Below are 17,895 nucleotides of genomic sequence, written 5' to 3'. Positions count from 1 at the left end.
TCATTCTGTGGTAGAGGAATCTTCACTAAAGTAGCATTCACGGGGGGGGGGGGGAGGAAGGGGAGGGGGGTAGGTGTGAGAGTGATGAGAGGGGGCTGGTGGTGCTTGTAGTTTTAGCTGCCAATTAGGAGATTTATTATTAATAGTCAGCCAAAGGGTGTTGATGCAAAGTACCAGAAATCTGTTGGTTTTTATAAAGGGTATTTAAAGGGTATTTATTTGGGGTAAAAGTTTAGAGTCACAAGGCCCTAAAGAGTTCAGCTCAACGTACCATAAGAGGTGCTTTCTCTCCCAAGTAATTTGCCATGTGTTGAAGGAAGATGGCCAGCCTGGTCTCTCTTTCTTTCTTCCTCTTAAGGCTCCATGGCCTGCCCACCTCCACTTCTTCAGATCTCAGCTGTAGGCTGGCATAGAGTTTGTTTTTTTCAGGGCTCAGCTGCTGTGGTCTCTTCAGCTGTAAACTATCAGGCAAATGACTCATCTCTCTTTCCTGGGGCCACAGGATCAAAGTTCTCTGCCATAGCTATAGAGCTGCCTTTCTTCCTGTGCCTTCTGTGTGTCTTCTTGAGTGACTGTCCGTTTATATAGTCCACCAAGGGGATGGAGACCTAAACCGAGGTTCACCCTACTGGCCCAAATCTTAACATAATTTAATCACAGACATCTCAGGTGAATCTAATACAATCAAAAGGTATCATGCCCAGAGGAACAGACCAATTTACAAACATAAATCTCTTTTTGGAATTCATAAATCTCTTTTTGGAATTCATAAATAATCTCATACTGCCACAGGAGACAAGTAAGGCTTAGAAATTCGCTATAAGAGTTCTTGGTATACTCCTTGGGGACTGTGTTAAAAATAGAGGTATATTTCAGGCGACAGCCTAGTAGATATATGTGTACTATTATTCCAAGGTTCTAAAAGCTGTTCCTAATTTATTGCAATCAAGAGAGTAAATTTAACATATTTATATGTTTTTCATTAATATATATTAATTTCCTAAATATCTAATGGCACTAATATTTTCAGGAAACTAGAATAATTGGACAATTGAATGATTTATATCTTTATTTTATGTATTCATTACATTTGTTCTTTCTACAAATAGTTACCCCATAGCTTTTGTATAGTAAGTTTTGGGGCTATGAAAAAAATAACCAATGATATAAATTAGAATAATTTCACGGTAGTGTCATTTATAATTTTGTTTGGTTTATCAGAATAATTTTTAAGTTATAAAATAACACTGTTTAAAATAATTAGAAAAATGTAGTATTGCTTAGAAAATATTTTAACATAGAGTAAAACTCGTCTCTTAGAATTGCCTTTATTTTTGGTTTTGTTTTCTCTTAACTTTTTCATTTTACCTTATAGGAAGAATGCAGCTATGAATTGGAAATGAAATCTTATTTACATATGGAAGATGTTAGCTCAGCATTTACTACTCTCAGGAATGAATCTAATTCTCTTGCCAATAGCATTGTTACTACTAACAAGAAATCTTCACTTAAAAAGAATATAAACCAAAGTATATCATTCTCAATGACAGAATCTGATGACGAATGTGCTGAAATTTTGAAACAAAATCATATCAAACCTACCAAAACTGTTTTTCTGAAAAACAAAGCTTCTGAAGAAATGAAAAAAGATCAGCCTATGAAAAAAAATAATTATAGTATTATGAATTCTTTAGATATTGAAAATTCTGTTGAAAATACTTTTCAGGCAGACATATCAAGTGATAAAATGACATCAGATACAGATGAAGTTGCTGCCCCATGTACTATCCATGAAAATGTTATTAATGAGCCATGTTTATTATTAAAAGCGTGTCAGTTTACAAATAAATTCACTAGTTCATTTGCTGGAAATTTTTTAGATTCTGGTTATAATAGTTTTAGTGATGAGAAATCTGTTTCCTCTAGCTTGTTTTTTCCATTTGAAGAAGAGCTTCATTTTATTAGAATGGATGATCAATATTATAATTGTCAGTCATCAGCAGAAGAGATACTGGCTAATGTAGAGAGATTTTTATCTCATTCTCCTCCACCTATCAGTGGGCTTTCAGATTTGGAAGATGAAATTACAAAGGATTCTGCCCTTGAAAATTTGCTTTTCCTACCCTACAGAGAGCATATACAAAATCATAAATCTACCTCTTTGAACTGTAAATCTAGCTCTTCAACTGTGAATTCACAACAGAATTTAGAATTCAATTCACTAAACTTATCCTCTTCTAATGTTATTATTCATCCTTCTGAAAGAAATTGCTTTCATAATGCAAGTAATGATAAGATTTCTGATGAAGCACACTGCTGTGACCCTGATGGTGAACTATATAAAGATATTCAAAATGAAAATTTAGCACCTAACAATCATGTTAAAATAAACATAGGCCATGCAAGGTATTTAGGTAAAGAAAAGAATCATGATGTTGATAATAATGGCCTTCCAATATTATTCAATGATCAGAATGAGAGTTTACCATTATTTGAAGATGCTAATATAGAATTTAATGGTGTGATCCTTTCTCCTTTGAGTAAATACAAACCTTTGTGTGTATCAGACAAAACTGCTATAAAAGAAATGACCTCTCATTTCTTAATTTCTGATGAACTTTTGTTAGACAATAATTCTGAACCCCAAGGTCAAATAATCTGTGATAAAAGTTGGAAATCTCATGAAAATTTGAGAGGTATACATGAGGAAAAAGTGAAGAACAATGAATATGTATTTGACTGCTCTAAGGATTTATTTTCTGTTACTTTTGATTTAGGGTTTTGTAATGCAGATTCTGATGAAGAAATAGTAGAATATGCATCAGAGAAAAATAAGAATAAGCTTCTAAATGATCTATCTGGAAGGTATTTAGATATTAAGGAGACAAGTGATGAAAATTTTGTTTCAAATCAAACTTTAATACAAAGAGATCATGTTGAAAGTTTTATGAAGAGAAGCATTACTGTCTCATCAAATGAAGATAAGCAGAATCTACAGTTTTCACTTTTGCCCCTGAGTGCAGCAAAAAATAAAGAATTTATATCTCTTGATTATTCTCAGTTTTCTTTGCCAGCACAGGAAAAAGTTATGAGTACACCACTTTCTGAATCAAGCACATTGAACTCATTTTCTAAGATGAGAGAGGAAATGCCCAAGATGCCAGTTTCTAATAAGGAAAAATTAAATCTACAAAGTCTTAACAAGGAAACATTGAATTCAACTTTTGATGATTCAGGGCTTTTTCTACAGAAGGCTAAAAGCAGTGAACAAATCAGTCATTCTGTTGAAGAAGGTAAGATTCTGTATTTATAAAATATATGCATGTTTTGAACATAATTACTCTAGAAGAACTTGGATAATTTCCCAAAATGTAAGTTCTCAGTATACAGTGAAATATATATATATTGAATTAGATAACTGATATATTTTTCTTGATGCTTACTGATATAAGATTAATTTTATCTATATTTATTTATTGTATGCATGCCATGGGAAAGGTATTATGCTAGGCACTGTGAAATATACAAAGAGGTATGAGACTTAGCCCTTGGAACCACAAGCAAATGCATGGTATATTCATATGAAAAGTTAATTAACATATGGAAATAACTGTCAAATGAGAAGATAGTGAATGCTTTGGAGATTCAGAAGATGAAGAAATTTCAAAGTGGAATAGAGTGGAAATACTCCATATAGAGTATAGATTTTCATTTTGGCTCCTCAGGAATTTTTAAGATTTGGATAGGTTGAAAATAATGAGAAAATTGGATGTTATAAAAAGTGAAAGCAAAGAAAAAGAAGGACAGTGTTAAGATTTGGGGGGAGATAGTTTGAAGTAAAGGATTTACATGGCAAAATAGTTGAGAAGACAGACTGTTGGGAGGATTGAGAACAGACCACAAGATGATATGGAGGAATTTCTGAATTTCTCTGATCATTGTGACATAGTTACAGAAAAATGTAGTAACAGATGTTTGGTATTAAAATGCTTTTAAGTATTCTTTAAATCTTGCTATCAAACTGAGTTCTAGCTTATTTATTGATTATTATATTAGGCCATTTATGAATTTTTTCATATGAAGAAAAAGAACAGCTGTGGGGTAAAATGAAAGTTTCATCTGTAAATCCTTTATTTTTTTATGCTTTTCTCATTGGTATGGAGGGCATGATTCAAGAATGCTTTATTTAAGAGGAAAGCTTGTTTAGTGGAAGTTCTGCAAATACATTTAAATTTTGAAAACTGATGTTTTAGGGGAGTGGATGTAGCTCAAATGATTGAGCTCCTGCTTTCCACGTGGCAGGTCCCAGGTTCAGTTCCTAGTACCTCCTAACAACAAAAAAACAAACAAGCAAACAAACGTAAAAACCAATTCAGGGGAGCCAATCTGGATTAGTGTTTGAGCACCAGCTTCCCACATATGGGGTCTCAGGTTCACGGAAACCTCAAAAAGAAAAAAGAAAAAAACTGACAATTTGAATAGTTTGGGTTGTGCCCTGGCCTATGTATTCTTACGTATGTAAAAGTGTATAGTGCCTATGAGCCTTCAGAATTTGCCTTAATATCTCTATATTGAGTCCATATTAGTGGTGAAGTTATTTTTGTGCCTTTGTGTCAGATTTCCATTAACATTTTTAAAAAAATTATTTTTAGCTTTGTATTATACAAATCATGGGCAGTAGAATTGTGAATACATGTTTATTAGGGAAATATTCATTAGGAAATATTTGGTGTTATTGAATTCAAAGACAGGATTTAAGATTACTTACCAGTTTGCATATTAAAAAAATTCATTAAAACACAACAAAAGCAGTAAAAAAGAAAAAGCCTTCTGGGAAGAGTTGTTTACTCTAGTGAGCCCTACTTTTAACTCTGGCTACCTTAGAAGTTAATGAGAAAAGGAAAAATTAGCTGAATTATATAGTGCTTATCTGCAAAAAGGAATCATTCAAGTTTATATGCCAGGGCAGATGTTTCACTGGCACAGACTGTAAGGGGAAATTTACTGTGTGAGTTTGTATTAGTAATCTATTGCTGCATAACAGACTACCTCTCAAGACTCAGTAGCATAAGAGAACAAACATTGATTTCACAGTTTCTGTAAGTCAAGAACTTGAGAGTTCTTTTCCTGGGTGATTTTGGTTCAGGATTTCTCAGGAAGTTGCAGTAAAGAATTTGACTGGGGCTGTAGTCTTGTGATGCCTTGACTGGACCTAGAGAATGTACTTCCAAGATGGCTTGCTCTAAGATGGGATATGGGAGGAACCCAAGAAACACTGACCCAATGCAGTTGTGAATTCCAGCAAGGAAGAAACTGGAAGTTCTGATTAGATTGCAAAACCTAGGAATAAATTCTCCATGGTTTTTGGATCCATACTCTGGATACTTTTGGACACTTAGTCCTTACTGCCTTTTTTTTTTTTTTTTAAAGATTTCTTTCTTTCTCTCCCCTTCCCCCCCCACACCGGTTGTCTGTTCTCTGTGTCTATTTGCTGCGTCTTCTTTGTCTGCTTCTGTTGTTGTCAGGGCACGGGAATCTGTGTTTCTTTTTGCATCATCTTGTTGCGTCAGCTCTCCTTTTGTGCAGTGCCATTCCTGGGGAGGCTGCACTTTCTTTCGTGCTGGGCAGCTCTCCTTACGGGGTGCACTCCTTGTGTGTGGGACCCCCCCTTGCGGGGGGCACCCCTGCGTGGCAGGGCACTCCTTGCGCACATCAGCACTGCGCATGGGCCAGCTCCATACGTGACAAGGAGGCCCGGGGTTTGAACCGCGGACCTCTCATGTGGTAGATGGACTCCCTAACCGCTGGGCCAAGTCCGCTTCCCCCTTACTGCCATTTGAGTAATCTTTTATTTTCTTCAACACCCCAAACAGAAAGTCTGTACCCACTAAGCAAAATTCCCCATTTCCATTCTCTCCATCCCCTGGAAACCTCTCATCTATTTTTAGTCTCTAAGAATTTGCTTATTCTAGATATTACATATAAATGAATCATAGAATATCTGTCCCTTTGGTTTGACTCTTTTCATTCAACATGTTTTCAGGGTTCATTATGTTGTAGCATGTATCAGAACTTCATTCCTTTTTCTGACTCAATATTATCCCATTAAATGTATATACCACATTTTGTTTATCCATTCTTCTGCTGATGGATCCTTGGGTTACTTCTACCTTTTGGTTATTGTAAATAATGCTGCTGTGAACATTGATATGCAATATCCGTTCAAGTCCCTGTTTTCAATTCTTGTGGATATACACCTGGAAGTGGAATTGCTGGGTCTTAATGGTAATTCTATGCTTAATGTTTTGAGGAACTGCCAAAGTGTTTTCTGTAGTGGCTGGACCATTTTACATCCTATCAGCAATGCCTGAGAATTCCAACTTGCCCACATTTGTGTCAACACTTATGTTCTGTTTTATAATTAATATTCATCCTTGTTGGTTTGAATAAGTATTTCATTGTAGTCATTCTTTCTGTTTTATAACAAGTAGTACTAGTGGAGTTTTCTTAGCCTGCAATTTGTAGAAATTTGAAGGTCTTTATGCCTCTTTTAATTTTATACTGTTACTCTCCCTTTTAGTGTAGTTGTCTTTTATAGGTATTCTATGAGATCCTAGGCATACCCATAAATCTTTTGGAGATAAGCCCTTCTTTACCTGGACTACTGCCAAGATGTCTGGAAACAATGTCTTTAAGGTTCTTAGAAAACCTTTTGTTCAATTGAGAGGATCTGTGAGGAACCCATAAGATACTTTGAGGGTGTTTGTGTAGTTTAAGTGATATTCAAAGCACACCTTTGATTTTTCTGAGGTCTTCACAAAGCATTTAGAAATACACCCTCAGCTTCATTGTTAGACATTTTTTCCTGGCAGTCTTCTAGACTTGATCTCTGCCTGGATTCCATTTCTTAATTTTGGTATTGTTTCCCATCTGGAGAGGCTTAGAATTTTCAAAACCAGCAAGTCCCAACTTTTTTATGTTTAATAGTCCTTTCTCTGATTTATCTCTTTTCTCTTGCATTTTACTGTAATAGCAAGAAGCAACTAAGTGTTACCTTCAATATTTTGCCAGGAAGTCTCCTTAGCTAGGTCACCTTATTAGGTACATTTCTACTTTCTGTAAGACTGCAATGTTGCTAAACTTTTTGACGGTACACAAAGATTCTCCTTTTCTCTGGTTTCCAAAGGAATTTTCTTCAGTTTTCTTTAAATCCTCAACTGCAGCTACCTCAGCAGCCATTTATCTACAAACATTTTCTTTGAGGTTCTTCAAGCTCCCATTAAAACTCTCCTCAAAAGTCCTTTCAAGTTCTGTTACCTAGTTCCAAAGCTGCTTCCACAGCTTAGGTTTTGTTATGGCAGCTTCTTAGGTCTAAGAACCCAAATCTGTATTATTTATCTATTGTTGCATACCAAATTACCCCCAAAGTTTAGGGGCTTAAAACAAACATTTGTCAGTTCATGTTTTCTGTAGGTCAACAATTTGAGAATGGCGTGCCTGAGTAGTATGGTTCAGGATATTACATGATGTCATAATCAAGATTTTGGCTAGGGCTGCAGTCATCTAAAGTTTTGAATAGGGCTGGAGGATTTGCTTCTAAGATGGCACATTCAGGGAAGTGGACTTGGCCCAATGGATAGGGCGTCTGCCTACCACATGGGAGGTCCACAGTTCAAACCCCGGGCCTCCTTGACCCGTGTGGAGCTGGCCCATGCGCAGTGCTGATGCACGCAAGGAGTGCCATGCCACGTAGGGGTGTCCCCTGCGTAGGGGAGCCCCATGCACAAGGAGCGTGCCCTGTAAGGAGAGCCACCTAGTGTGAAAGAAAGTGCATTCTGCCCAAGAATGGCACTGCACACACGGAGAGCTGACAACAAGATGTTGCAACAAAAAGAAACACAGATTCCCGTTGCTGCTGATAAGGTTAGAAGTGGTCACAGAGGAACACACAGCGAATGGACAGAGAGAGCAGACAACTGGGGCGGGGAAGGGGAGAGAAATAAATAAATCTTAAAAAAAAAAAAAGATGGCACATTCACATTGCTATTGGTAGGAGGCTTCAGTTCTTGCTACAAGGGCCTTTTCTGTAGCATTGTTTAGTGTGTCCTTAAAACTTAGCATCAGGTTTGCTCAGTGTAAGTGATCCAAGAAAGAGAACAAGGATGAGGCCACAATCCCTTTTATGGCCTGGACTCTGAAATAATACATCATCACTTCTACTGTATGCTGTTTGTTAGAAGCAAGTGACAAATTCTGTGTTATAAGCATGGAATTTGTTTATACTTTCCACCTCTTGAAGGCAAGAGTATTAAAGAATTTGTGAATGCATCTTAAAACTACCACAGGTTTGTTGCATAATATAATTGATGGTGTCTTCAATCACAATTTTATTAAAGTGCAGAAATCAAATGTTAGTACCTGAAAATTTGAATCATTTGATTTCATACATGAAGGTTTTAAAAAATTTTATTGTGGTTACATATATATAGTACAAATTTTTCCACTTTTAGCACATATATGTGTACAATTAAGTGACAAGATTACATATGTAATATTTTATTTTTTATTTATTTCTCCCCCCTCCCCTCCTGTTGTCTGCTCTCTGTGTCCATTCATTGTGTGTTCCTCTGTGACCGCTTCTATCTGTATCAGAGACACCAGGAATCTGTGTTTCTTTTTATTGCATCATCTTGTCATGTCAGCTCTCTGTGCATGCGGCACCATTCTTGGGCAGGCTGCACTTTCTTTCCCGCTGGTCAGCTCTCCTTACGGGGCGCTCTTCTTGTGCATGGGGCTCCCCTACACGGGGGACACCCCTGTGTGGCACGGCACTCCTCGCGCGCATCAGCACTGTGCATGGGCCAGCTCCACACGGGTCCAGGAGACCTGGGGTTTGAACATTGGACCTCCCATGTGGTAGTGGACTCCCTATCCATTGGGCCAAGTCCGCTTCCCAATATGTAATATTGTGCCACCATCATCACTATCCTTTGCCAAATTTTTTCATCTCCCCAAGTAGAAAATCTTTACCCATTAAGCAGTAAATCCTCATCCCTACCCCACCTGCACCCCACCTGCAACCCACCCCACCCTCTTCCCAGGCCCTGGTAACCTGTAATCTATTTTCTATTGCTGTGAATTTGATAGCCTATTTCATATAAGTGAAAGCATACAATATTGTCCTTTTCCATCTGGCTTATTTCATTCAACGTTTTATCTTTAAGGTTCATTGATTTCTTTATATGACTGAACAATATTCGATTGTAGGTGTATGCCACATTTTGTTTATCCATTCATTTATAGACAGACACTTAGGTTGTTTCTACTTTTTGGCTATTGAGAATAATACTGTGAACATTGGTGTACAAATATCTGTTTGATTGATGTGCAAATATTTGTCCCTGTTTTCAATTCTTGTGGGAATAGTCTTAGAAGTGGAATTGCTGGTTCATATGGTAATTCTATTTTTTACTTTCTGAGGAAATGCCAAATTGTTTTCCACAGTGCCTTTTATGGTCTTAGCTTTTCTATTTAGGTTCACTGATCCATTTTGAATTGATTTTTGTTTATAGTGTAAAGTAGGGGTCTGCTTTCATTGTTTTTTTATGTGGCTATCCAGTTTTCCCAGTATCAGTGGATGAAGAAACTTGTTTTCCTATTGAGTAAATATGGATGACCCTCCAGTCAAAAATCAATTGACCATAGATGTGTAGGTTTCCCAAAATTCTCAATTTTGTCCCACTGGTCTATTTGTCTCTTCTTGTGCCAGTACCACACTGTTCTAAATACTGTAGCTTTCTAGTAAGTTTTGAAAATGGGAAATGTAGGCCCTCCAACTTTATTCTTCCTTTTCAAAATAGTTTTGGCTATCCAGGGTCCTTGCTGTTCCATAAGAATTTGATGATTGGCTTTTCCACTTCTATAAAAAAGGCGCTGAAATTTTGATCCAGATTGTATCAAATCTGTAAATCACTTTGGGTAGTTTTAACATTTTAGCAATATTAAGTCTCCCAATCCATGAACATGGGATGTCTTTCCATTTCTTCAGGTTTTCTTTAATTTCATTCAGTGATATATGTAGCCTTCCATGTACAAGTCCTTTACATCCTTGGTTGAATTTATTCCTAGATAGTTTATCTTTTAAATACTATGGTAAATGTGTTTGTTTTCTTTTTTTTTTAAAGATTTTTAAAATCTATTTCTCTCTCCCCCCCCCCCCCCAGTTGTCTGCTCTGTGTCCGTCTGCTGTGTCTGCTTGTATCCTTGTTAGCGGCACCTGGAATCTGTGTCTCATTTTGTTGTGTCGTCTTGCTGCATCACCTCTCCATGTGTGGCGCCATTCTTGGGCAGGCTCTCCTTATGAGGCTTACTCCTTGTGTGTGGGGCTCCTCTACGTGGGAGACACCCCTGCGTGGCATGGCACTCCTTGCGCACATCAGTGCTGTGCATAGGCCAGCTCATCACACAGGTCAGGAGGCCCTGGGTTTGAACCTTGGACCTCGCATGTGGTAGGCGGACACCCTATCTTTTGGGCCAGATCCACTTCCTGGGTTTGTTTTCTTGATTTCCATATCCTATGTTTTTGCAGGTATATATAAAAACAGTTGCATTTTTTGTGTTGATCTTGTACCTTGCAACTTTGCAGAATTAGTTTATGAGCTCTAGTAGCTTTCTTGTGTATTATTAGGGATTTTTTATATAAAGGATCATATTATCTGCACATAGAGATAGTTTTACTTCTTCCATTCCAATTTGTGTGTCCTTTATTTCTTTTACTTGACTAATTGCTGTGGGTAGAACTACAAGTACAGTGTTAATAGCAGTGATGAAAGTATATATTCTTGTCTTGTTCTGGGTCTTAGGGGGAAACTTTCAGTTTTTCACCATTGAGTTGAATATTACCTGTGGGTTTTTGCATATATGTCCACTACCATGTTGAGGATGTTTCCTTCTATTCCTATTTTTCTGTGTGTTTTAATCAAGAAGCAGTATTGGATTTTATCAAATGCCTTTTCTGTGTCAATTGATATTGACCATGTGATGTTTTTTCCCTCATTCTATTAATGTAGTTTATTACTTTGATTGATTTTCATATGTTGAACCAACTGTGCATTCTTGGGTTAATCAACTTGGACATGGTGTATACTCCTTTTAATGTGTTGTTGGATTTGGTTTGCAAGTTTGTGGGGTTTTTTTTATTGTTTTTTAAAAGATTTTTGCATCTGTATTCATAAGGTATATTGGCCTTTTTTCCTCTACTTCTGCTTTTTGGGTTTAGTTTGCTCTTCTTTTTCTAGTTCCTCCAAGAATGAGGTTAGGTTACTGATTTGAGATTTCTTCTTCTTCCTCCTCTTCTACCTCCTCCTCCTCTTCTTTTTTCTTCTTCTTATTTCTTCTTCTTTGTATCAAGGATTGAAACTGGTACCTCATACATGAGAAGGAGGCACTCAGCCACTGAGCTGCACTCACTCCACTCTTTCTTCTTTTTTAATATAAGGGTTTAGAGCTATAACTCTCTCTCTGAGCACTGCTCTGTAAGTTTTAGTATTTTAGTTTTGTTTTGATTCATCTCAAGATATTTTCCATTTTAATTTTTTTGACCCATTGGTTATATGAGTATCATTTAATTTACAAAATTGTGAATTTTCCACTTTTCCTTCTGTTAATTGATTTCTGGCTTCATTCCATTGTGATCAGCGAAGATACTTTGTACAGTTTCTACATTAACTGATTTAGACTGGCTTTGTGATTTAGCATGTGGTCTATCCTAGGGAACAATGCATGTGCTCTTGAGAAGAATGTGAATTCAGCTGTTGTTGAGTGGAAAGTTATATATATGTCTGTTAGATCTAATTGCTTTATACTATTGTTCAACTCTTCATTTTCCTTGTTGCTCTTCTGTCTGGATGTTCTTTCTGTTACTGCAAGTGGAATAATGAATATTGACATTTCCTCCTATTAATATGGAACCATCTATAACACCCTTTAATTATGTCAATGTTTGTTTCATATTTTGGGGGCTTTATAATTAGGTGCAAATATGTTTATAACTGTTATGTCTTTTTGTTAATTGACCCTTTTGTGAATATATGGTGTCCTTCTGGTCCCTTGTAATAGTTTTGACTTAAAGTGTCTTTTTTTTTTTTTCTGTTTAATTTTTCATACTTTGTTCCCTGCATGAATAGGTTACAAAAGTAGAATTTTTCCAAGTACTGATTTATAGATAATGTGAATAAGCTGCACACAAAACATCTAGTTTCACAGATAGTAACCTTCAATGATCCCCTAAGTGAAATTTCAACTCTTAATTTAAGCTAAATGCAATAACTTACTACAAGATAATTAAATATACTACCTGCATATTCTGAACTACACGTGGTTTCTATGGCCACATATGCTTTTAGTCAAGTACACATTTCCACAATAAACAAGTACTAACAAATATGTTAATAAAACACCACCCCAGGGAAGCGGACCTGGCCCAATGGATAGGGTGTACGTCTACCACATGGAAGGCCCACAGTTCAAACCCCAAGCCTCCTTGACCCATATGGAGCTGGCCCATGCACAGTGCTGATGTGCGCAAGGAGTGCCGTACCACGCGCAAGGAGTACGCCCCATAAGGAGACCCGCCCAGCGGGAAAGAAAATTCAGCCTGCCCAGGAATGGTGCCGCACACATGGAGAACTGACACAGCAAGATGATGCAACAAAAAGAGACACAGATTCCTGTGCCGCTGACAACAACAGAAGTGGACAAAGAAGAACACGCAGCAAATGGACACAGAGAATGGACAACTGGGGTGGGGAATGGGAGAGAAATAAATAAAAATAAATCTTAAAAAAAAATAACACTACCCCAAATGCTTATCCTGCCATCAGCTTTTTAAGCAATGCCATTCATGCTACTGAAAGCATTTATATTTAGAAACTTTAATCTGACTTGGGAAATTCAGTTCTCCTAAAACTTGACAAACAGAATGTATAAGCCCCAAAGGTTTTAAACTTAAAATCCTCCCAACACTGAGGCATTCACATGAAACGTAATTTCTCAAAAAAACCTCTCGCTATCTGAAGAAAACTGAAACAAATTACCATTTAAAACATTTAAACATTCTTTAAAAATACTGTAATTTCATATATCATCATTTACTTAAGAGAAACACAAACAGTTCACTTCATTAATAATATCACCACCCAGTTTTGTCTAGAAACTTGAGAAAACATAAAACACATCTCAGCTATCAGAGGATCAAAGTTTGCATTTAGATGTTACATATAAAACAGCTACAATATAGCCTACAATGACAAAAAGGACACCTAACAGATAAATACTACTTCATCATTTAGATAGAAGTCAGAAGGAATTACACAAATTGCAAGGTACTTTAATTAACTTACATACGGTCATTAAAACCCAATAAGTAATTCAAGTATGGAAATTTAAAGGCAGCCATTAGAGACTCAAATACTCTAGATCTACTTTAAGACATGAAAATAACAACGGAAACCTGTGTGTTTCTAAAACTTTCATTTTCATGGTTTGGTAACAGGACCTTACTATAGGAAATATGCAGTTACTATATACAGTTTCCCCAGAAGATAAGGAAACTTCAGGAGGTACAGAAATATCAAGATTCATAGTTTCCTTCATCAAATGTTTTTCTAGCTCATTTCAATTCTTCATTCATAGTAAGTCTTTAACTCTAGCAAACGTCCTAGGGTTCTTTTGAATCAAGGAGACAGTATCTTCAACTTGTACTTGACCTTGTCTTCCAATTGACATTGCCTTGTGAGTCATTTCAGTGATGAACTCTATGACAAAGTCTTCAAGAATATCCAGAGTCAGTATAAGGGTTCTGGTCCCTACGTCATACACCGTAATTCTTTAGGAAAAAACTGTCTTTCTTTTACCCTGTCTACCTTTTGCACCTCCTCCAATTTCTTCATTTTCTTCCTCAAATGTGGGGTCATCTTTTTCATATGCCATCCACCAACCATTCAACCTATAGGTTTCCAGCGGCTCGCCTTAAAGTGTCTTTTATCTGATTTTAGTATATTCACCTTAACTCTCTTTTGGTTACTATTTGCATGGAACATTATTTTTTAGCCTTTTACTTTCAATCTATTTGTGTCTTTGAATATAAGGTGAGTCTCTTGCAAATAGCATATGTTTGGGTCATCTTTTTTTAATCCATTCTACCCATCCCTGCCTTTTGATTGAAGAGTTCTACTCATTTACATTTAAATAAATTACTGATAGTATAGTGCCTACTTCTGCCATTTTGGTATTTGGTTTTTGTAAATCTTATAGTTTTTTTTGTCCTTCATTTCTCCCTTTACTGCCTACTTTTATGTTCATTTGATCTTTCGTTAGTGAACCATTTAGAATCTCTTCTCATTTCCTTTAATATATATATTTAAAATATTTCCTTTGTGATTATTATGGGGTTTAAATTTAATGTTCTAAATTTATGACAGTCTCGTTTGTTTTGATACTAACTTATATTCAGTAGCATACTCAAACTATATTCCTATACCTCTCTGTCCTTCTACCTTTCTATGTTCTTGTAACTAATTACATCTTTATACATTGTGTGGCAAACATCATAGTTTTATCATTAGTTTTTATGCATTTGTATTTTAGATCATGTAAGAAGTAAAAAAGTGGAGTTGCAATCCATAAATAGAATAGTAATGACGTTTTTAGAGATGGTTCTAGAACCACCGACTAATAAAATTATATTTCGCACTCTTCTAGCCACTTTTTCATTACTTTCTAAAATTCAGCCTGTGCCAAATATGTGTTTATTAGCAAAAGTCATTGTCTCTTATTTTCATCACTGGCACTGTTTTACTTTGGTCTGTCTTCCCATGTTATATATGTATATTTTACCAAACTTCTGAAACATTTTTTTTTTGAGACTAAATAAATTATATTGTCAAAAGCACTTCTCATGTCTCATGGTAGCCATCAATAAAAATAGATTGTTGTGGTTGGATAAACTTAAATCTATTGACCAGATTCATTATTTTAAAATAATTTATAGGTGAAAAATTATTAACAAGCACTGAAAGTGAAGATGAGGAGATTTTCCAAAGAAGAAGTAAAAAAATAAGAAGTGTTTTAAACTCTCCTGAGGTGAGCTATTGAGTAGTCACAGTAATGTGATCATATAAAAGGCTGTTGTTTTTTTTCTTGAAGATTTTGTTGCTGTCTTTTACTTCATCTATTTATCTACTTTATATAGGATTCAAAAAGTAGTGAAGTTGATTCTCCACTTCATGTAGTCAAAAAGCGCAGGATTCCTACAAACAGAGTAAGTAACAAATAGTATAGTAATCTAAAATCCATGGCAATAAATATTGCAAGGAATACACATATATAGTTGAGTATAGGTATATTTGATCTTAAGATGTGTATAGTTAACAAAAAAATAGAGTAAATCCAATGTGGTTTTTATTTCTAATTTTTTATATACTAGTTTTCATAGATATTTTTTTCAGAAAACATGTTAAATATTTAAAAATTTTATACCCCTTTCCAAAATTATCCCTACAGTATATTTCAACAATTCACCAAATGTTCATTAAGTATGTAATATGTATCTACTATGTTAGATGGTGGAGACACTATAAAGAGTATGTCTTGATGTTCTCTTAAGTCATCTATAATCTAGTAGAGATAGGTAAGTAAACAGATAGTTTCAGTATAAATTTTTAAGTTAAGTGCTCAGAAAAGATAAGCACTTAGCCTAGACTTTGAAGTTCTGGCAGGCTTCTTGAAGATAATACCTTAGTTAAATCTTAAAGTGTGTGTTGTGCTTAGGCATATTAAAAAAAAGGGGAGAATGGAAGGCATTTCAACAGAGTAAACACAGTTTATAGAAAGACACGAAGATGGGAACCAGCTTGTCTATATTATTGGGTTGTGTAAAGATGAAGAGAGCCAGGAAATAAAATTGGAGAAAATATCAGGATCAGTTTTGGGAGGCCTTATTCTTTCATTTGATGACTATATGGGTTTGGTAAAAAGGAAGAAGTCTAGGGTAATCCCAGTTTTTGGCTCTTTGGCAAGTATATTACTAATTTAGAGAAGAAAAAGAGTTGACAAGCTCAGTGTGAATTTGAGTTTAAGGTTTGAGTTTTTTGTGGGATGGTACAGTTACATATGTGTGGCAGTCATTTGTGTGAACCTGAACTGTCAGGCAGTGGGTCTTAAGGCTGATACTCATTTGGTTGTAATCAACTCATAGATGATAGTTAAAATTACAGACTAGGAAATCCTATATGTTGTTTGTTTTTTTAAATTTTTTATTAGAGAAGTTGTGGGTTTACAGAAAAATCCTGTATAAAATACAGGATTTTCATACATCACCCCACCACCAACACCTTGTATTGATGTGAAACATTTGTTATAATGGATGATAGCTCATTTTTATAATTGTACTGTTAATTACACTCCATGGTTTAATTTAGCATTCCCTCTTTGTGTAGTGTAATTCCATGGGCTTTTTAAAAAAGTTTTAGATTATGTAAATGTCACATAAAAAATGTAGGCTATTCCCATATACCCCTCCTTCCCATACTTCCCCCCATTAATGACATCTTTCATTGGTGTGGTACATTTTTTACAATTGATGAACACATATTGAAGCACTGCTGCTAACCACAGACTTTAGTTTACATTATGTATTAGTCAGGCAAAGGGATGCTGGTGCAAAGTACCAGAAATCTGTTGGCTTTGCTAAAGGGTATTTGTTTGGGGTAAAAACTTAAAGTTACTAGACCCTAAAGAGTTCATCTCAAGGCTGCCTTCTCACCAGTCAGTTGCCACATGTTGAGGCAAGATGGTGGGTGATCTCTGCCTGGTCTCTCCTTCCTTCTTCCTCTAAAGGTTCCATGGGCCCAGCTTCTTCCCATCTCAGCTGTAGCCTGGCACAGGGCTCATCTCTCAGGGCTTCCTATATCAGTCTGGCATAAGCCTCATTTCTTTCAAGGCAGTCTCAGTTGCTCACCTGCAAACTATCAGACGTATGGCTCAGGTCTCCCCAGGGCTTTAGCTATTTGAGCCTTCTCCTTTTTGTCACATGGCAGGATTGAAATGATCACGTTCTCTCCTCTTCGGTGTGTCTTCTTGAATGAGTGTCCATTTATATCAGTGCACCAAGGGGACAGGGACTCAACCCTGAATCAGGCCCTACTGACATGGTTGAATTTTATTCAAATTGCTTTTATTAAGTAAACTTACTCAGAGGCCCCTCACTGAATCTAATACAATCAAAGTGCATTACAACCAGCGGAAGAGACCAGTTTACAAACATAATCTTTTCTCTTTTCTGGGATTCAAAAATAATCTCAAACTGTCACATATTATAATTTATACTTTGCCCTGAACAATTTTATAGGTTTTGACAAAATGTATAAGGGCTTGTATCTGTCATTCCAATGTCATGAAGAATTCCAGTGTCCCCAAAATGCCCCATGTTATACCTATTTTTCCCTTTCCCTCCCCTCATAACCTCTGGTGGCCACTGCCTTTATATCAATGGTAGAAGTTATTCAATTGCTAGAAAAATCATGTCTATTTTAACCCATACTTGCATTTGCTCCTTATGTTTGTTCATTCCTCAATCTTGAGGATTTTGGAATTACCCAGGACAACTAACAAAAAGATGAAGATGGACAATGCCCATTTTTAAAAAACCGGAGTATCTACAACTGCAAGCAGGACAGTTCCATCCATTTCCCCTTGGGCTTTAAGCCCCCTCTCAATCAGAAACAGAGTAGGCATTGCCATCCCAAAATTTTTATGTGTTTTTAATTATCTTATATAATCTAGGATAATTTGTGCAAAATTAATTAGAAATGCACTCAATTTATACTTACCTTGCAT

The 17,895-nt window shown here is 36.1% G+C and overlaps 1 protein-coding gene across 1 annotated transcript in view; it reads left to right on the top strand.

The window, feature by feature from the left end:
- Positions 1-17,895, top strand: part of FANCM (FA complementation group M) — a 71,453-nt gene that overhangs the window by 33,338 nt on the left and 20,220 nt on the right. The window contains exons 14-16 of the mRNA XM_004476469.5: positions 1,376-3,293; positions 15,050-15,141; positions 15,251-15,319. Coding sequence (XP_004476526.2) covers positions 1,376-3,293; positions 15,050-15,141; positions 15,251-15,319 — 2,079 coding nt within the window. The remainder of the gene's footprint in view (positions 1-1,375; positions 3,294-15,049; positions 15,142-15,250; positions 15,320-17,895) is intronic.

The sequence above is a fragment of the Dasypus novemcinctus genome, chromosome 3, assembly GCF_030445035.2.
Source record: "Dasypus novemcinctus isolate mDasNov1 chromosome 3, mDasNov1.1.hap2, whole genome shotgun sequence".
Lineage (NCBI taxonomy): Eukaryota > Metazoa > Chordata > Mammalia > Cingulata > Dasypodidae > Dasypus > Dasypus novemcinctus.
The sequence above is the reverse complement of the archived record's forward strand: the minus strand, read 5'-3'. Positions and strand labels throughout refer to the sequence as shown.